We start from the raw sequence: 19,132 nt of genomic DNA on the forward strand, positions 1-19,132 counted from the left end.
CCCCCAGACTGGGGTTTCTTGAGGACAAGAGCCATGGGTCCTCCTCAGGTCTCCAGCCTCCAGCGCAGGGCCTGGGGGAGCTGGCCTGAGCAGGTGAAACCCCTTCCCCAGGCTGCATCTGGCTCTCAGTGAGGCAAAGCTGCAGGATGTGAGCAGCTGAGGTTAGTGACCACTGCAGGATCTGAATCCAGATTGGTGCTAAGAACCCTTGTGCGCAGATGTGGCCTTTTTAAGCCAGTGAGGAGGTTTTCTGGGGGCCCAGAAGTCTTGAGCCCATTGGCCAGACTTCCTGGGAGAACCAGAGCGGATTTGCATCAAAAAGAACACTGGCTTCATTGAAATTCTCCTCATCTTGAGTGAAACAAAACCACAAAGAAAAGGAAAGTTTTAATTCTGAGCAACTTCTCCACTGAGAAGTGTTTTCAACTCCTAAAAATAGAGAGGAAATGGGTCTCTTTGGGCCACTCCAGTCACCGCCTCCCCGGCCCCAGGCCCGCCCCCGGCCCGGTCAAGGCCAACCTCCCCTGCAGTGGGAGCCGGCTGGCTCCCTGGCAGATGCCTGTGGCAGATGCCACGCAGTTCTGGACCTGGACGCAGCTGTCCCCCGACCCAGGACCCCAGCATGCCGGACAGCACAGCAGCCCCTCAGGAGAGCCGGCCGGCCGGGAGCCTGGGGACCCCCCAAGAAAACTTGGGAACCAGGTAAGTCAGAGGTGGGGTCTCTGACCCCCAAGCCTGGGGGCCGAGTTTTGGCCTTGACGCTGCTGTGTGAACCTGGACAAGCTGCTCCACTCTCTGAGCCTCAGTATCTTCATCTGGGAAAGGAAGGGAAGGGCCTGGATGTCCCCTAAATGCAAGAAGCCCTGGACTGGGATGTGTGGACTCGGAGCTGCTACGTACTTTGTATTCCCCCGCGTGGCAAGAGGGGCTCAAGTGAAAAACAAGCCCTTGGAGTTCCCGTCGCGGCAGAGTGGAAACGAATCCAACTAGGAACCATGAGGTTGCGGATTCGATCCCTGGCCTTGCTCAGTGGGTTAAGGATCCGGCATTGCCGTGAGCTGTGGTGTAGGTTGCAGACGCGGCTCAGATCCTGTGTTGCTGTGGCTGTGGTGTAGACTGGCAGCTACAGCTCTGATAAGACCCCTAGTCTGGGAACTCCATATGCCATGGGTATGGCCCTAAACAGACAAAAGGCAAAAAAAAGAAACAAAGAAAAATGTGCCCAGTTCTAGGGGCATGAGTAGGGAGCTGCAGTTGGATAGAAGAGGAAGTTTTTTGTCAATAAGAGTGTTTCTCTGTCTCCTAAAGGGGACCTATGGCATGTGAAGTTGGTGACAGACAAGGACAGGGGAGAGCCAGAGAAAGTGGGGCTCCAGTGTGCTGTGTGACCTTGGCAGGCCCCTGCCCCTGTCTGGGCTGCAGCATCCCTTCTGAATGTGAATGCAGAGGTGGACGTCTTCCCTAAGTCCCTTCTGCCATATGCATTCTGCTAATCCGTGATGCAGAGGAAGCAGATTCAATTTGTCAGACATTCACCAGTGCCCCCTCTGGCCCAGGCCCTGTCCCTCTAAGGAGCGGGGAAACCTGAGAAGATGGGCCAGTCCTGGCCCCAGAACTCCCCAGCCAGCAGGCAGACACACAGAACTCTAGAGTCCACGAGGGGCACAGGCCGAGACGAGGAGGGAGAGGCTTCTCACCGGGCACTCGGGACAGGCCGTGGATGACCAGGAGGGCACTGAGTGTCAGAGAGGAAGGGTCGTGTGTTGGGGGGAACAGCATTGCAATGGTGAGAAGATGCCAAGGAAGACAGGGTCCTTGGGGAAGGGAGCGGTCTGCGTGGCTGCCGTGCAGCACGGGGGCGGCCGGGGGACGGGATGGATGCCAGGGTCTGAGCCCTCTGTGGGCATGGGGAGAACTTGCCAGTGTGTGAATGGCCATTGTTCGCACAGGGTTATGAGGAAGGAAAGACTGAGCGAATGGAATAAATGTTAATGCGCCTCCCAGGGCTGGGGGTCTGGGCCCTGCCCTGAGTCTCCAGAGAACCTAGAGTGCACTCCTGTCCTCTAGAAGCAGGGGCTCCTTACCTGCAAGGCCTCCGAGAGGATGAGGTCCAGCACCCTCCCTGGACTGGGCCGTCTGCGGAGGGTCAATTGGGTCCCTCGAGGGGAGCTAGCCGGTACTCCCTCCCCCACGGGGACGGGCTCAGTGAGGGCCCATGAAAGCGAGACAGCAGAGCCCCAGAAGATAAGTAGGAGAGGGGCCCCGTTGGGGAAGAGAGGGCTGAAAACCAGAGGGTCAGCTCCTCTGCCTTCTTGCTTAGTGACTTTGGGCACGTTGGTTGGCCTCTCTGAGCCCCAATACCACTCTCTATGCAAATGAAGCCAAACGCCTGACCCTTAGAGTTCCCTGGTGGTGCAGAGGGTTAAGGATCTGGCACTGTCACTGCTGTGGTTCAGGTCGCTGCTGAGGTACAGGCTTGATCCCTGGCCTGGGAACTTCCACATGCCACAGGCACAGCCAAATAACAAAACACCTGACGCCTACAGGCCTTGCAGAAAATTTAGTCAGACTGTCAGCTGGCATGTATGAAATATTTTCAAAGGCCCAAGGGCCACCCTTCACAGGCATAGTCAACCTACCAGCAACACCCGGGAACTCACTTAGCAGCAGGCTGAGGGGCTCATGCCTTGGGCTCGCATCCAGCTCTGCTCCAGACCTACTCTGATTCTGGGCAAGTCACCCTCTCTGAGCCTCAGTTTCTCCACCTGTCAAATGGGAATGATAATATCTGCTCTGTCAGCCTCCAGAGTAGCCATGAGGAAAGAATTTTGAACCCTTGTTTAACATTGTTCCAAAGTCAGAGGCCATTGGAGCTGCTGCAATGCCCCACTCCACTGCTCTGCTCCTTCAGGCCAACCTCAGCAGCAAAGGCTCCATCTCAAGCTTGCCCATCTGTCCTGGGCTGGTAGCCCCGGTGGGGGTGGGGGTGGGGGGGCTGCATCCCTCCAATGGCCTGAGAAAGGCTTTATCTACCCCACCCCACCCACCCCCACCCCAGCTGCTGCCCTGCCAGGGTTGCAGCGAGGAGGCCAGAGGTTGGGGGAGGAGGAGGCTGAGAGCTGGAGGAGGTTTGCACGCCAGGCTGACCCATATGAATTCCCTTTTGTGCTGTGCCACCTTCAGGGCTAGAAGGAAGGAGCTGAGCCAGGGCCAGGAGAGGCTGGGCCTGCTGGGCTGAAGCTGGAACAGGTCTGGTGCTGATCTGGCTGCTTGTGCTCTGTGTCCTTTGAGGCTGTGGCTACAGACCATGTGATCTCTCAGGGGTACCCACTGAGTACGTCCAGAGCCCTATTAAACGCGCTCTCCAGTAGAGACCCCAGCCTCCCTGAGCCTGAGGAAGCCCAGGTTGGATTAAGGGCTTCAAAAGAACCAAAATACGGAGTTCCCATAATAGCTCAGTGGTTAACAAATCCGACTAGGAGCCATGAGGTTGCAAGTTTGATCCCTGGCTTAGCTCAGTGGATTAAGGATCCGGTGTCACCGTGAGCTGTGGTGTAAGTGGCAGATGCTGCTCGGATCTGTCGATGCTGTGGCTGTGGTATAGGCTGGCAGCTACAGTTTTGATTAGACCCCTAGCCTGGGAACCTCCATATGCCGTGGGAGCGGCCCTAGAAAAGACAAAAAAAATAAAAAATTAGTTAAAAAAAAAATTAGAAGGCAGCGTGAATGCCCAGTGGCAGGCAGGGACACCCTGTGGATGGAAGGTGCAGTTGAGAGGGGTTGCAGGTGGCTGTCAAACCAGTCAGGTTGGGCCAGGCTAACTCCTAGGTCTGGATCAGCCGATGGGGCCAGAGGAGGGGCAGCCAGGTACAAGGGCCGCCAGAGCCAGAGGAAGAGGCCAAGAGGAGCCCTGGGAGGCGTGGAAGCAGCAGAAGCAGAAGGAGAGCCTGGTCTGGGGAGATGTATCTGTCCGCAGTGAATCCAGGCTGGAGCTGGGTGGGCTGGAGGCAGATGCTGGGAGAAGGGATCTTGCAGAATAGAGTTGGGCCCAGAGAAGGATGGCGAGCTCTAAACTGACCACACTCCCCCTGGGCTCCCAGGTGCCTCTCCCAGCACTGCTTGCCCAAAGACGGGGTGCAGCGAGGAGCCCCCTAAGAGCCGAGGTGGGGCCAGGCACAGGAGGCTGCTGCAAGCCCAGTGAGGAAGACTGCTCTCATGGATAAAGCTTTCTGAGGATGATAGGGAGTGAGCTCCACATTTCTGGGGTATGCAAGCCTAGAAGGAATGATCATATTGCAAATGCTATGAAGACGACACAAACATCCTTAAGAATATAAAGTATCAGGGAGTTCCTGTCGTGGCGCAGTGGTTAACGAATCCGACTAGGAACCATGAGGTTGCGGGTTCGGTCCCTGCCCTTGCTCAGTGGGTTAAGGATCCGGCGTTGCCATGAGCTGTGGTGTAGGTTGCAGACGTGGCTCGGATCCCGCGTTGCTGTGGCTCTTGCGTAGGCTGGTGGCTGCAGCTCCGATTCAACCCCTAGCCTGGGAACCTCCATATGCCGTGGGAGCGGCCCAAGAAATAACAACAATAACAACAACAACAAAAAAAAGACCAAAAAAAAAGTATAAAGTATCAGGGGCCTTCTAGTTCTTCCTAACTTCCTCCCCCTCACCTCCCCATGATCTGAAACATAGCTATTGTGGAGTGGCTTTTTTCCCTCATTTTAGTATCTTTATTTATCTGTTTTCATAAGTATACAATCATCTATTCAAAATTATTTATTGTTGAATACGTCAGGCATTATGCTAAGAGAATATCATAGAAAATAAGGCCATGGGAGTTCCTGCTTTGGCACAGTGGGTTAAGAACCTGACTACAGCAGCTTGGGTTGCTGCTGAGATATGGGTTCAATCCCCAACCCAGTGCAATAGATTAAACGATCTAAAATCAACCCCTGGCCTAGCAACTTTCATAGGCCATGGGTATGGCCATAAAAAGAAAAAAGAAAAAAAAAAAAAAGGCGGCAAGTCCCTAATTTAAGGAGTTACATACTTGCAGGAAAGACAGGCATTAACAAATAATTACATAATTACTTATTAAACTATAATTACAAAAGATGCCGTGAAGGATTAAGGAGGAAAAGGAGGGAGTATGATTAATGCCACAGAATCGTATACTTAAACATTATTAAAGTGGAAAATTTTGTTATATATTTTATCATAATAAAAAATCTTTAAAATATCAATAATAAAAATATATATATATGGGGAGTTCCTGTTGCAGCTCCATAGGTTATAAACCTGACTGGTACCCATGAGGTTGTGGGTTCTATCCCTGGCCTCACTCAGTAGGTTAAGGATTTCACGTTGCTGTGAGCTATGGTATAGGTCAGATACCATATGGTATAGGTAAGTGGCTCAGATCCCACTTTGCTGTGGCTGAGGTGTAGGCCCGCAGCTGTAGCTCCAATTCAACTCCTCGCCTGGGAACCTCCATATGCCACAGGTGCAGCCCTAAAAAGACAAACTGTATGTGTGTGAATAGAGAGAGCAAGAGAGAGAATGTAACAGAGGTCTGACTCAGTCTTGAGGATTGGGAAGCTTCCTTAGGACGGCAAAATTTAAGCTGAGACTTGAAAGATGATAGGAGTTGGGTGGGGGAAGAGCATCCTAAGAAAAGGGAATAGCATATGCAAAGGACCTGAGGTGGGCAGGAGCTAGTAGTGTTTGAGAAACTAAAAAGGCACTGGGCACAAAGCAGAGGACTTAGGAGTATAAGTGTCACAGGAAGGCAAGGTCAAGAGTCCCAGGATAAATGACACATCTGGGAAGTCAAAGTGTCTGGGGGGAAGGTAACCCGGGTTCCAGACATCTGAATTCTGATCTGCATGCCTTCAGGATGCCGGTCAGCCCAGGCCAGCCTTGAGTCTTTGCAGGGGCTGCAAAGTGCCCAAGCTGGCCTGGAGTCTGAATGCTAGGCCGGAAGCTGACTCATTCTGTCCCCAGGCGAGCCCCTGAATGGCAGACTCTTAGACTAGTGGGATTTTTTTTTAAGTCACTGAGTCTAACCCACTCTGTCACAACTTTCCCATGTTGTCAACATATCCCGATGTGAATACCTGCAGGAATGAGGAGCTCGCTGCTTACCTCTTTGACCCTGCAAAAAGCATGGGAGCGGTGGTGGCAGAAAGTCCTCTATTACACTGGGTGCCGTGAGTGCTCCCTGGGTCCTAGTTCTCTTCCACCTTGCAAAGGAGCCTGGAGGAATGCTTGAAGTCAGGGCTGGGAAGGTGCTTTGGAAACTGCAAAGGTCGTAAACGTATTGAAAGATATCTAGGACCTAGTTTGGATTCTAAAGCTGTAAAATAAGAATGTACATCTGTGAGATGTAATAGGTTGTATGTTTTTTATTAGTGGAAGCAAATTTTTCATATAGTAAGACGTACGGATATAAGGGTATAATTCAGTGACTCTTGAAAAAAAGTACATGCCCCTGTAATCAACAACTCAGTAGAAACACAGAACAGTTTAATCACCCCAGAATGTTCTCTGTGCTCCCTTCTAGTCCACCCTCACTCATCCTTAAGCAACCAGTTTTGAACACCCGCTGTTCTGGCTGTTCTGGAGCAGCATATAAAGCTTTTCTCTGTCTGGCTTCTTTCATTCATCAAGATGTTTGCATGATTCCTCCACACTTGTTGAGTAGAATGCTATTGTGTGGCTAGATCACGATTTGTTTATCCATTCTCCTGTTAAGGGCATTTGGGTTGTTTCCAGTTGGGGGATTTTATGAATAAAACTGCTAGCAGCATTCTTGTATAAGGTATGTTTTTGGTAGACATGCATACTCAGTTCTTCGGAGGAGTCCCTAGGAATCCAACCGTTGTATCAAAAGACAGGCATACGTTTAAAGACGTCACCAGAGAGTTCGTCATGGCTCAGCAGTAATGAACCCGACTAGCATCCATGAGGTCTTAGATTCTATCCCTGGCACCTCTCAGTGGGTTAAGGATCTGGCATTGCCGTGAGCTGTGGTGTGGACATGGCTCAGACCTGGTGTTGCTGTAGCTATGGTACAGACCAGCAGCTGCAGCTCCAATTCGACCCTTAGCCTGGGAACTTCCATGTGCCATGGGTATGGCCCTGAAAATAGACAAATAAATAAATAAATAAATAAATAAATAAAAATATAAAGCCAGCAGAAGTTTTCCAAAGTGGTCGTGCCATCCCTGAAAGCAGTTTCTATTGCTCCATGTCTTTGTCAACACTAGGTATTGTTACTCTTTTTATTTTTTTTTGTCATTTTAGCTATTCTGGTGGGCAAATGGTGGCATCTCACTGTGGTTTTGATTTTAATTTCCCTGATAATGATGTTGAGTACATTTTTGTGTGTTCACTGGCCTTTTCTATACCTTATTTTTGTGAAGTGTCTATCCAAGTGTTCAGTCCATTTTGTAATTGTGTTCTTAATCCTTTTATTATGGATTTGTAGAGATCTCTCCATATATTTTGGATATCAGTCACTCACTAGATCGATGTACGGCAAATATCCTCCCAGTCAGTGGTTTATCTTCATTTCTTTGTTGGTGTCTTTTAATGAGGAAGTTTTTTTGTTTTTTTTTTTAATCTAATTTTTTCTTTTATGGTTAGTGCCATTGTGTCTTCTCTAAGAAAGCTTGGCCTATACTAAGATCATAAAGATGCTTTTTTTCCTATGTGTTCTACTAGAAGCTTTATAGTTTTTGCCTTTACATTTAGTTCTCTGAGCCATCTCAAATTAATCTTTTCTTTTTCCTAAGTATTTATCGAGTCATTCAAGTCCCATTTGTTGAAAATGATTTTTTTCAGTATTAAATTGCCATGGCTCCTTTGTTTTTGTTGTTGTTGTTTGTTTGTTTGTTTGTTTAAAGTCAAACTATTGCATTTGGAGTGGTATAAGCAATGAGATCCTGCTGTATAGCACAGGGAGCTATATCTAGTTACTTGTGATGGAACATGACGGAGGGAATGTGAGAAAAAGAATGTAAATATATATATATAGGGCTGGGTCACTTTGCTATATAGCAGAAATTGACAGAACATTATAAATCAACTATAATAGAGAAATTAAAAATCTTAAAAAAGAGAGTTCCCATCGTGGCGCAGTGGTTAACAAATTTGACTAGGAACCATGAGGTTGCGGGTTCGGTACCTGCCCTTGCTCAGTGGGCTGGGGATCCAGCATTGGCGTGAGCTGTGGTGTAGGTTGCAGACGCGGCTCAGATCCTACGTTGCTGTGGCTCTGGTGTAGACCGGGGGTTACAGCTCCGATTCGACCCCTAGCCTGGGAGCCTCCATGTGCCTTGGGAGCGGCCCAAAGAAATAGCAAAAAGAGAAAAAAAAAAAAAAGGCAATTGGCCATATGTATGGGCACATTGCTGAATTTTCTTCCTTTGAACTATTTTTTGGCAGTTCTGCCAATACCATTCTGTCTTCATTACTACAGCTTTATCCTTTAAATATTGAATCAGTCAGTGTTGGTCCTCCAAGTTTGTTCTTTTTTTTTTTTTTTTTTTTCCCAAGATTGTTTTGGCTATCCTGGGTGCAGTAGGCAGCCTCTAAGGTGTTCCTCAATGCTTTGGGCCTTCTGGATTCTTGTATAATTCCCTACCCTTGAATGTGGACTAACCTAGTAACTCATTTCTATGGCAAAAGTGATGGGATTTCACTTCCAAGATTTGGTTGCAAATAGACCATGATTTCATTTTTACAGCTCTCCCTCATTTTCTTACCTGCTTGCTTTGAGGGAGAGGCCCAGGTGCCAATAGCCAGTGAGGACTTGAGACTCTCAGGCCAAAAACCTGCAAGGAGCTGGATTATGCCAACAACCCCTTTGAGTGAGCTTTGAAGCAGCCCCCCCCACCCCACCCCCACTGAACCTTCGGAAGAGACTGCAGCCCCAGCTGACAGTTTGATTACAACATCATGAGAGATTTTGAGCCAGAGGTACTCAGCTAAGCCACATCTAGATTCCTAACCCACAGAAACTATAAGATAATAGATGCACAGATGCTTTTTTTTAAGTCCCCACACTTTGGAATACTTGTTGCAGAATAGTCAGTTACTTACACAGTAGTTCCTTTGCATTTCCATGCAAAATTTAGAATTATCTTGTCAGCTTCTACATAAAAGACTCTTGAAATTTTGACTAGGAATGAACTGAATCTATCGTTCAAGTTGGGGAGAATCTTTTGATCCATGAACATGGTATAAATGGAAATACCATTTATTTAGGTCTTTGATTCCTCTTAACTATGGTTTATAGTTTTCATTGTAGATGTCTCATATATCTTTTCCTAAATTTGTTCCTAAGAATTTCATGGGTTTTGATACTATGTAAATTGTATTTTAAAGTTAATTTTCTAATCATTTATTGTTTGTATAAAAACAAAATTGATTTTTTAAAAAATATTGACCTCGTATCCTGTGATCTTACTAAATTCATTTACTAGTTCTAGTGCTTCTTTTTTGAGATCCCTTAGAATTTTTTATATATGCAATTTTGTTATCTATTAATAGCTTTACTTCTTCCTTTCTAATCATTTTGCCTTCTAAATTTTCTTGCATTATTGCACTGGCTAGGGCCTCAAATACAATGTTAAAGAGAGGTAATAAGAGTGGACTTCCTTGCCTTGTTTCTAATATATTTAGCATTTCCAGTGATCTTCATTCTTTCCTGTAGGTCCATGTTTTCATCTGGTATAATTCCATCAGCCTAAATAAATTCCTATAGTTTTGCTTCCAGTGAAAGTGTTCTAATTATCACTCAAAACTGTAGTGCCTCAGATCAACAACAATCATTTATTATCTCTCACAGTTTCTATGGCTCAGTAATTCAGAAGTTAAGGGGTTCCTGCTCATGAGGTTGTAGTCAAGGTGTCAGCCAGGGTAGCATTCATCTGAAATTGGAAGAACCCCCTTTTTAAATTTTTTTAGGGCCACACCCATGGCATATGGAAGTTTCCAGGCTAGGGATCATTTCAGAGCTGCAACTGGCACCCTACACCATAGCCACCACAACACAGGATCTGAACCGCATCTGCAACCTACACCACAGCTCATGACAACGCCAGATCCTTAATCCACAGCAAGGCCAGGGATCGAACCCACAACCTCATGGTTACCAGTGGGATTCATTTCCACTGTGCCACAATGGCAACTCTGGAAGACCCTCTTTCAAGCCCACTTATAAAGTTGTTGGCAGACTTCTGTTCCTCATGGGCTATATTAGTTTCCCACTGCCACTGTGACCAATTACCACAAGCTTGGTGGTTTAAGACAGCAGAAATTCATTCTTTCACAGTTCTGGAGATCAGAAATCTAAAATCAGTTTCATGGGGCTAAAATCAAGGTGTCAGCAGGGTTCTGCTCCCTCCAGAGGCTCTGGAGGAGAATCCATACTTTGCCTCTTTCATCTCTTGGAGGCTACAACCTCCACCCTTGGCTTATGGTTGCACCAACTCCCATCTCTGCCTCTAGCTCACATTGCCTCTCCTTTTCTGTGTGTGTCAAATCTCTCTCTGCCTCACTCATACTCTCACTCACACATTGATTGCGTTTAGTGCCTGCCTAGATAATCCACTATAATCTCCTTGTCCCAAAATCCTTAATTTAGTCACATCTGAAAAATCCTTTTTTTTTTTTTTTTGGAGAGGGACATATAAGGTAATATTCAGTTTCCAGTTTCCAGAGATTAGGAGATGAATATTTGGGAGAACATTTTTCAACTTACCATATTGGCTGTTGGCCAGAAACCCCAGTTTTGCCAGTGAACCTCTCTATGGGCTGTTTGAGTGTCCTCTTGACATGACAGCTGGTGGCTGGGTCTGGGGCCATCTCAAAGTCTTCTTTACTTATATGTGTGATGCCTGAAGTGGTAAGACTCAATAAGCTGGGATTTGGAACAGCTGGGTAGCTGATGTGGCTTCTTCACATGGTCTCCTTCATGGTGGCTTTAAGGTTATGGTTCTGGTTAGATTTCTGACACGGTGGATCAGAGATCCAAAATACATGTATCCTCAGAGAGTCAGGTGAAAACTATATCACCTTTTATGATCTAACCTTGGAAATTACATAGTGTCACTTCTACTATGTTGTATTTGTTAGAAGCTGGTCATTAAGGCAATCCCATATTCAAGAAAAGGAGAAATAAGACAACGTGTTGATGGGAAGAGTATAAAGAATTTGCAGGCGGGTGATTTTAAGTCACAGAGGTGTTGGTGAAAAATCCTCTTATTTTTCATTAAATGAAAATGTCAGTATTTCATTTTCATTTCGTAAACTACTTTTAAGAAGATATTTTGTGTTTTCTCACAAGTTACTGAGGCTCTGCTCATTTTTTAATATAACAGCTTTATTGTGATATAAATCACATACCATGCAATTTATCCATTTAAAATGTAAAATCTGATGGTTTTTAGTGTATTCCTAGAGTTGTGCAAACATACATCACCACAGTCCATTTTAGAATGTTTAGAATGTCCTAGACCCTTTATCAGTCACTTTCCGTTTCTCATCCAGCTCCCAGCCCTTAGGCAACAACTAATCTAATTTTCATCTCTATAGATTTGCTTATTCTAGATGTTTCATTTAAAGGAACTGCTATATCATCTATTTTGAATGGCTTCTTTCACTTAACATAATGTTTTCATGATTCATTCATGTGGTACCATGTATCAGTGCTTCATTCCTTTCACAGCCAAATTATATTCCAGTGTATGGACATTTTGTTTACCCATTCAATTACTTGGCAGACATTTGAATTTTCATTTTTGGGCTATTATGAATAATACTGTGAAGAACTTTTATATACAAATTTTTGTATGGACATGTGTTTTAATTTCTTTTGCATATAAACCTAGAACTGGAATTGTTCAGTCATAAAATAACTCTACACATAACCTTTTGAAGAACTGGCAGACTGTTTTCCAGCTGCATTACCACCAGCAGTGTACAAGAGTTCTAATTTCTCCACATCCTCATGAACACTATCAGTATCTGTCTTTTATATACAGTCTGTCTGGTATAAGCATTATCTCATTGTGGTTTTGATTTGCATTTCCTGATAGCTGATGATGTTGAACATCTTTTAATGGGTTTGTTGTCCATTTGTATATCTTCTTTGGAGAAATGTCTATTCAATCCTTTTCCAAGTTTTAGTTGGATTATTATTTTCCTTTTACTACTGAATTGTAAAGGTTCTTTGTATATTATACATATAATTATCTTATCAGATATATGATTTGCAAATATTTTCTTCTACCCTTTTGGTTATCTCTTCATTTTCTTGATGGTGTCTTTTGAGGCACAAAAAGGTTTAATTTTGCTGTAGTCAAATTTGTTTTTCTTTTGTTGCTTGTACTTTTGGTGTCATATCTAAGGAGGCTTTACCTAACTCAAGCCCACATAGATTTTTTTTTTTGTCTTTTTGCTATTGGGCCGCTCCCACGGCCTATGGAGGTTCCGAGGCTAGGGGTTGAATTGGAGCTGTAGCCACCAGCCTACGCCAGAGCCACAGCAACACTGGATCCGAGCCGCGTCTGCAACCTACACCACAGCTCATGCAACGCTGGATCATTAACCCACTGAGCAAGGGCAGGGACCGAACCCGCAACCTCATGGTTTCTAGTCAGATTTGTTAACCACTGCGCCACGACGGGAACTCCAAGCCCACATAGATTTACTCTTACACTTTCTTCTACTGTTTTTGCAAGTTAAGCTTTTGCATTTAGATCTTCAACACATTTTGAGTTTTTTTGTTTGTTTTGTTTTGTTTTTTGTCTTTTTGCTATTTCTTTGGGCCTCTCCTGTGGCATATGGAGGTTCCCAGGCTAGGGGTCGAATCGGAGCTGTAGCTGCCAGCCTACGCCGGAGCCACAGCAACGCGGGATCCGGGCCACGTCTGCAACCTACACCACAGCTCACGGCAACACCGGATCGCCAACCCTCTGAGCAAGGGCAGGGATCGAACCCGCAACCTCATGGTTCCTAGCCGGATTCGTCAACCACTGCGCCATTATGGGAACTCCTTGAGCTTTTTTTTTTTTTTTTTTGTATATGGCCTGAGGAAAGGGTCCAACTTTATTCTTTTGCATATTGATATTCAGTTATCCCAGCTCCATTTGTTGACAAGACTATTCTTCCCCCATTGAATTATCATGGCACCCTTGCTGAAAATCAATTGACTATAAATTGATCTCTAAATTCTAGATTCTATTCCATTCATCTGTATGTCTGTCCTTATGCCAGTACCACACCGTCATGATTACTGTAGTCTTATAGTGTATTTTGAAATCAAGAAGTATGAATCCTCCAACTTTGTCCTTTTTCAAGATTATTTTCTCTATCCTGGGTCATTTGAAGTTTCATAGTAATTTTAGACCAATTTGTTAATTTCTGCCAAAAAGCCAGCTGGGATTTTGGTAGGGATTATAGTGACCTCCAGATCAATTTGGGAGTATCGCCATTTTAACGATATTAAGTCTCTTGATCGTGAGATGTCTTTGCATTTTCTTAGCTCTTTGTTAATTTCTTTCAACAATATTTTGTTCCATTCAATTAAAAATCTTTTTTTCTCTACTCTTTGGATTGAATAGTTTCTATTATTCTGTCTTCAAGTGCATGAACTTTTAGAGGGGTAGTTTCCAATATGATTTCTGTATGTTAATCTTGTATCCTGCTACCTTGCTAAATTTATTTATCAGTTCTAGTAGTTTTTGTGCCATCTTTAGTGTTTTCTATATGTAGTATCATGTCATCTTCATATAAGGGCAATTTACCCCTCCCTTCCAATTTGGATACTTTTTCTTTCTTTTTCTTATCTGATTGTTATGGGAAGGGCTTCTAATACCATGTTGAATAGAAATGATAAGAGTTAGGTATTCTTGTCTTGTTCCAGATTTTAGTGGGAGAGTTTTCAGCTTTTCACTGTTGAATATTATATTAACTGTGGGTTTGTCATAAATGGCTTTTATTATGTTCCCTATATATGCACTTTAGTAAGAGTTTTCATCATGAATAAGTATTATATTTTGACAAATCCTTTTTGTGCATCTATTGATATGATCATGTGGTTTTTGCTTTTTGTGATGTAGTGTAACACTTTGTTTGTTTTTAATGTTGAACCATCCTTGTGAACTTGGGATGAATCCACCTTGGTCATGGCGTATGATCTTTTTTATTTGTTGTTGGATTTGGTTTGCTAATATTTTGTTTAGATTTTTTTGCATCTCCATTCATCAAAGATTTTGGCCTGTAATTTTCTTTTTTGATGTTATCTTTGGTTTTGGTATCAGAGTGACAAAGACTTCATAGAATGTCTTTGAGAGTGTCCCCTTCTCTTCAGTCTTTTGGAAAAGTTTGAAAAGAATTAGTAAAAATTTCTTCTTCAAGTGTTTGGTAGAATTCACCTATGAAGCCATCTGATCCTGGAGTTTTGCTTGTAAGGAGGTTTTTTTTAAGTTACAGATTCTGTTGTATTTTACATCAATCTATTCAAATTATCTGTTTTTTAATGATTTTTATTTCTTCCATTATAGATGGTTTATAGCATTCTATCAATTTTCTGCTGTACAGCAAAGTGACCCAGTAACACATACATGCATACATTCTTTTTTCTCGCATTATCCTCCATCATGCTCCATCATAAGTGACTAGATACAGTTCCCAGTGCCATACAGCAGGATCTCATTGCTTATTCATTCCAAAGGCAATAGTTTGCATCTATTAACCCCAGATCCCCAGTCCACCCCACTCCCTCCCCCTCCCCCTTGGCAACCACAAGTCTGTTCTCCAAGTCCATGAGTTTCTTTTCTGTGGAAAGATTTATTTGTGCTGTATATTAGATTCCAGATATAAGTGATATCCTATGGTATTTGTCTTTCTCTTTCTGGCTTACTTCACTTAGTATGAGAGTCTCTAGTTCCATCCATGTTGTTGCAAATGGCATTATTTTGTTCCTTTTTATGGCTGAGTAGTATTCCATTTTGTATATATATGATATCTTCTTAATCCTTTCATCTGTCAATGGACATTTAGGTTGTTTCTATGTCTTGGCTAGTGTGAATAGTGCCGCAATGAACATACAGGTTCATGTTTCTTTTTCAAGGAAAGTTTTGTCTAGATATATGCCCAAGAGTGGGATTGCTGGGTCATATGGTAGTTCTGTATTTAGTTTTTTGAGGTATCTCCATACTGTTTACCGTAGTGGTTGTACCAATTTACAATCCCACCAACAGTGTAGGAGGGTTCCCTTTTCTACACACCCTCTCCAGCATTTGTTACTTGTGGACTTATGGCCATTCTGACTGGTGTGAAATAGTATTTCATAGTAGTTTTGATTTGCATTTCTCTAATAATCAGTGATGCTGAGCATTTTTTCATGTGCTTATTGGCCATCTGTATATCTTCTTTGAAGAAATGTCTATTCAAGTCTTCTGCCCATTTTTCAATTGGGTCATTGTTTTTTTTGATTTTGAGTTGTATAATTTGTTTGTATATTTTAGAGATTAAGCCCTTGTCAGTTGAATCATTTGAAACTGTTTTCTCACATTCCATAGGTTGTCTTTTTGTTTTGTTTTGTTTTGTTTTTTTATGGTTTCCTTTGCTGTGCAAAAGCCTGTCAGTTTGATTAAGTCCCATTGGTTTATTTTTGCTTTAATGTCTGTTGCCTTGGGAGACTAACCTAAGAAAACGTTTGTAAAGTTGATGTCAGAGAGTGTTTTGCCCATGTTCTCTTCTAGGAGTTTTATGGTGTCTTGTCTTATGTCTAAGTCTTTAAGCCATTTTGGGGGGTTTTTTTGCACATGGTGCGAGGGTGTGTTCCAGTTTCATTGATTTACACGTGGCTGTCCAGTTTTTTCAGCACCACTTACTGAAAAAGATTGTCTTTTTCCCGTTTTATATTCTTGCCTCCTTTGTCAAAGAGTAATTGACTGTAGGTGTCTGGATTTATTTCTGGGTTCTCTTTGTTCCATTTGTCTGTATGTTTGTTTTGGTACCAGTACCACACTGTCTTGATTACTGTAACTTTGTAATATTGCCTAAAGTCTGGGAGAGTCATGCCCCTTGCTTGGTTTTTGTTCCTCAGGACTGCTTTAGTAATTCTGGGTCTTTTATGGTTCCATATAAATTTTTGGATTGTTCTAGTTCTGTGAAAAATGTCATGGCTGATTTAATAGGGATTGCATTCAATCTGTAGATTGCTTTGTGTAATATGGCTATTTTTACAATGTTAATTTTTCCAACCCAGGAGCATGGAATATCTTTCCATTTCTTTGCATCCTCTTTAATTTTCTTGATTAATGTTTTATAGTTCTCAGCATATAAATCTTTCACTTCCTTGGTCAGGTTTATTCCCAGGTATTTAATTTTTAAGGATACAATTTTAAAAGGTATTGTATATTTTTTTTACTCCTTTTTAATATTTCGTTGTTAGTATACAGAAATGTGACTGATTTCTGAACGTTAATTTTATATCCTGCTACTTTGCTGAATTTGTTGATCAGTTCAAGTAGTTTTTGGGTTGAGTCCTTAGGGTTTTCTATATATATAGTATCATGTCATCTGCATACAGTGACAATTTTACGTCTTCTCTTCCAATTTGAATACCTTTTTATTTCTTTTGTTTGTCTGATTGCTGTGGCTAGTACTTCCAATACTATGTTGAATAAAAGTGGTGAGAGTGGGCATTCTTGTCTTGTTCCAGATTTTAGTGGGAAGGCTTTCAGCTTTTCTCCATTGAGTATAACATTTGCTGTGGGCTTGACGCAAATGGCTTTTATTATGTTAAGGTATGTTCCCTCTATACCCACTTCAGTAAGACTTTTTATCATGAATGGCATGAATAGCATTTTGTCAAAGGCTTTTTCTGCATCTGTTGAGATGGTCATGTGGTTTTTGACTTTTCTTTTATTAATGTGGTGTATGATATTGATTGACTTGCATATGTTGAGCCATCCTTTTGAACCTGGGATGAATCCCACTTGGTCGTGGTGTATGATCTTTTTTATAAGTTGTTGGATTCTATTGGCTAAAATTTCACTGAGAATTTTTGCATCTATAGTCATCAAAGAAATTGGCCTATAATTTTCTTTTTTGGTAGTATCTTTGTCTGGCTTTGGTATTAGGATGATCCTGGCTTCATAGAATGTCTTTGGGAGTGTTGCTTCATCTTCAGTCTTTTGGAAAATTTTAAGGAGGATGGGCAAAATTCCTCTTTGTATGTTTGGTAGAATTCACCTGTGAAGCCATCTGGTCCTGGACTTTTGTTTGTAGGGATCTGTTTCTTCTTGATTCAGTTTTGGTGGGCTGTATGTTTCTAAAAACTTGTCCATTTCTTCTAGGTTGTCAAATTTGTTGGCATTGTAATCATTCATAGTATCAGAGATTGTGCTTTTATTACGCTTTCTATTGTTATGTTGCAATTCTCCATCTGTTAATCAATTATATCATTTTTTCTTTAAATTATCAAACATGGGGAGTTCCCGTCGTGGTGCAGTGAAAACAAATCTGACTAGGATCCATGAGGATGCAGGTTCAATCCCTGGCCTTGTTCAGTGAGTTAAGGATCCGGCATTGCTGTGAGCTGTGTTGTAAGGTCACAGACGTGGCTTATTTCTGACTGTCATGGTTGTGGTGTAGGCCAGCAGCTACAGCCCCAATTCAACTCCTAGTCTGGGAACCTCCATATGCTGTGGGTACAGCCCTAAAAAAAAAAAAGGAAAAAAAAATTAGCAAACGTGTGTTATTAGCCATTTTAAGGTCTCTGTATGCTTTCTCCAATATCTGTGTCATACCTGAGTATGTTTTTATTGATTGTTTTCTTCCCCTTGATCTTGGCCCACAGTTCTTGCATTTTCAGATATCTGGTTATTTTTTTTTGTCATATGTTGGATATTGTGATGATATGTCAGGAGTATGTTGATTTGAAAAATTTTTAAATACATGTGCATTAAACTAGTGTGTCAGCTACAGTGCTCATCGTCTTTCTGAGCCAACTGCTACCATGATATCCCATGATGCTGAGAAGTGTGGAGAGGAATAAGGAGCCTTAGAGAGCCTCATCCAATTTTAGGCAGCACATATGATGGTTAAGGACATATTACCTGGAGTCAGGTTGCCTGGATTTGGATTCCCAACTATTCTAATTACTAGCTTTATAAGATTTAGCAAGTTACTTCATCTTGCTATGTTTCCTTCTCTGAAATTGGGAATTATAATCAGTACTTGCTTTATAAGATTACTGAGATAATTAAATGAGTTAATACATGTAAAGCAGTTAGAACAATGCCTGGCACATACTAACTGCTCAGTAAATGCTGGTTCGCATTTTTAAAACGGCAAAGTGATGTTCCCATAAAAGACCAGTCTGTCACAGCTCTGCCCCCACTACACAAGCCTCTTGCCTGTCACGTTCACACATGCTTCTCATGTGTCCAGGCCATGTACATGCCTCTCTCCTTCACCCTCCTCTTTAGACTGTGGGATCCTCAGGGCAGGGACCAAGTCTGAGAGCCAGCATCCATATGCTGCAGGGGAACAACACCCAAATGGACAGTGTTCTTCCTTCCTCTCATCCCCTTAGAAGAAACATGGAAAACCACATATCATCAGAGTTGGGTCTTAGAAAGCACCCCTTTCATCCCTTCATTTTACAAAGGGGGTAACTGAAGCCTGAACAGAAGATGTGTGCTCTAATTCAGACTTGTGGTCCCTCAAATAAAAACGATAGGTGGGGAATTCCCATTGTGGCTCAACAGGTTAAGAACACGACTAGAATCCCTGAAGATATAGGTTTGATCACTGGCTTTGCTCAGTGGGTTAGGGATCTGGTGTTGCTGCAAGCTGATGCATAGGTTGTAGATGAGGCTCCCATTTCACCTCTAGCCTGGGAACTTCCATATGTTGCAGGTGTGGCCCTAAAAAAAAAAAAAAGACACGTGACAGCAATTTTCTAGCAGTCTTTGTGTTGGAATTATGTCAACTCCAAGCTTCATACTGTCCTCCCAATGATGATTCAAAACACCAGTTGACAGTCATTTGTGTCTGTCATCAATGCAATATATGGAAATGGTTTAATTATGATTTAATAT

The 19,132-nt window shown here is 43.0% G+C and overlaps 1 protein-coding gene across 2 annotated transcripts in view; it reads left to right on the forward strand.

Moving 5' to 3' along the window:
• Positions 1–511: 511 nt before the first annotated feature.
• ACSBG1 (acyl-CoA synthetase bubblegum family member 1) overlaps positions 512–19,132 on the forward strand; it is a 54,366-nt gene continuing 35,745 nt past the window's right edge. For both annotated transcript variants that reach the window (XM_047794687.1, XM_047794690.1), the window contains exon 1: positions 512–702. In XM_047794687.1, the coding sequence (XP_047650643.1) occupies positions 569–702 (134 nt within the window). In that variant the 5' untranslated portion in view covers positions 512–568. The remainder of the gene's footprint in view (positions 703–19,132) is intronic.

Source organism: Phacochoerus africanus, chromosome 9 (genome assembly GCF_016906955.1).
Source record: "Phacochoerus africanus isolate WHEZ1 chromosome 9, ROS_Pafr_v1, whole genome shotgun sequence".
NCBI lineage: Eukaryota > Metazoa > Chordata > Mammalia > Artiodactyla > Suidae > Phacochoerus > Phacochoerus africanus.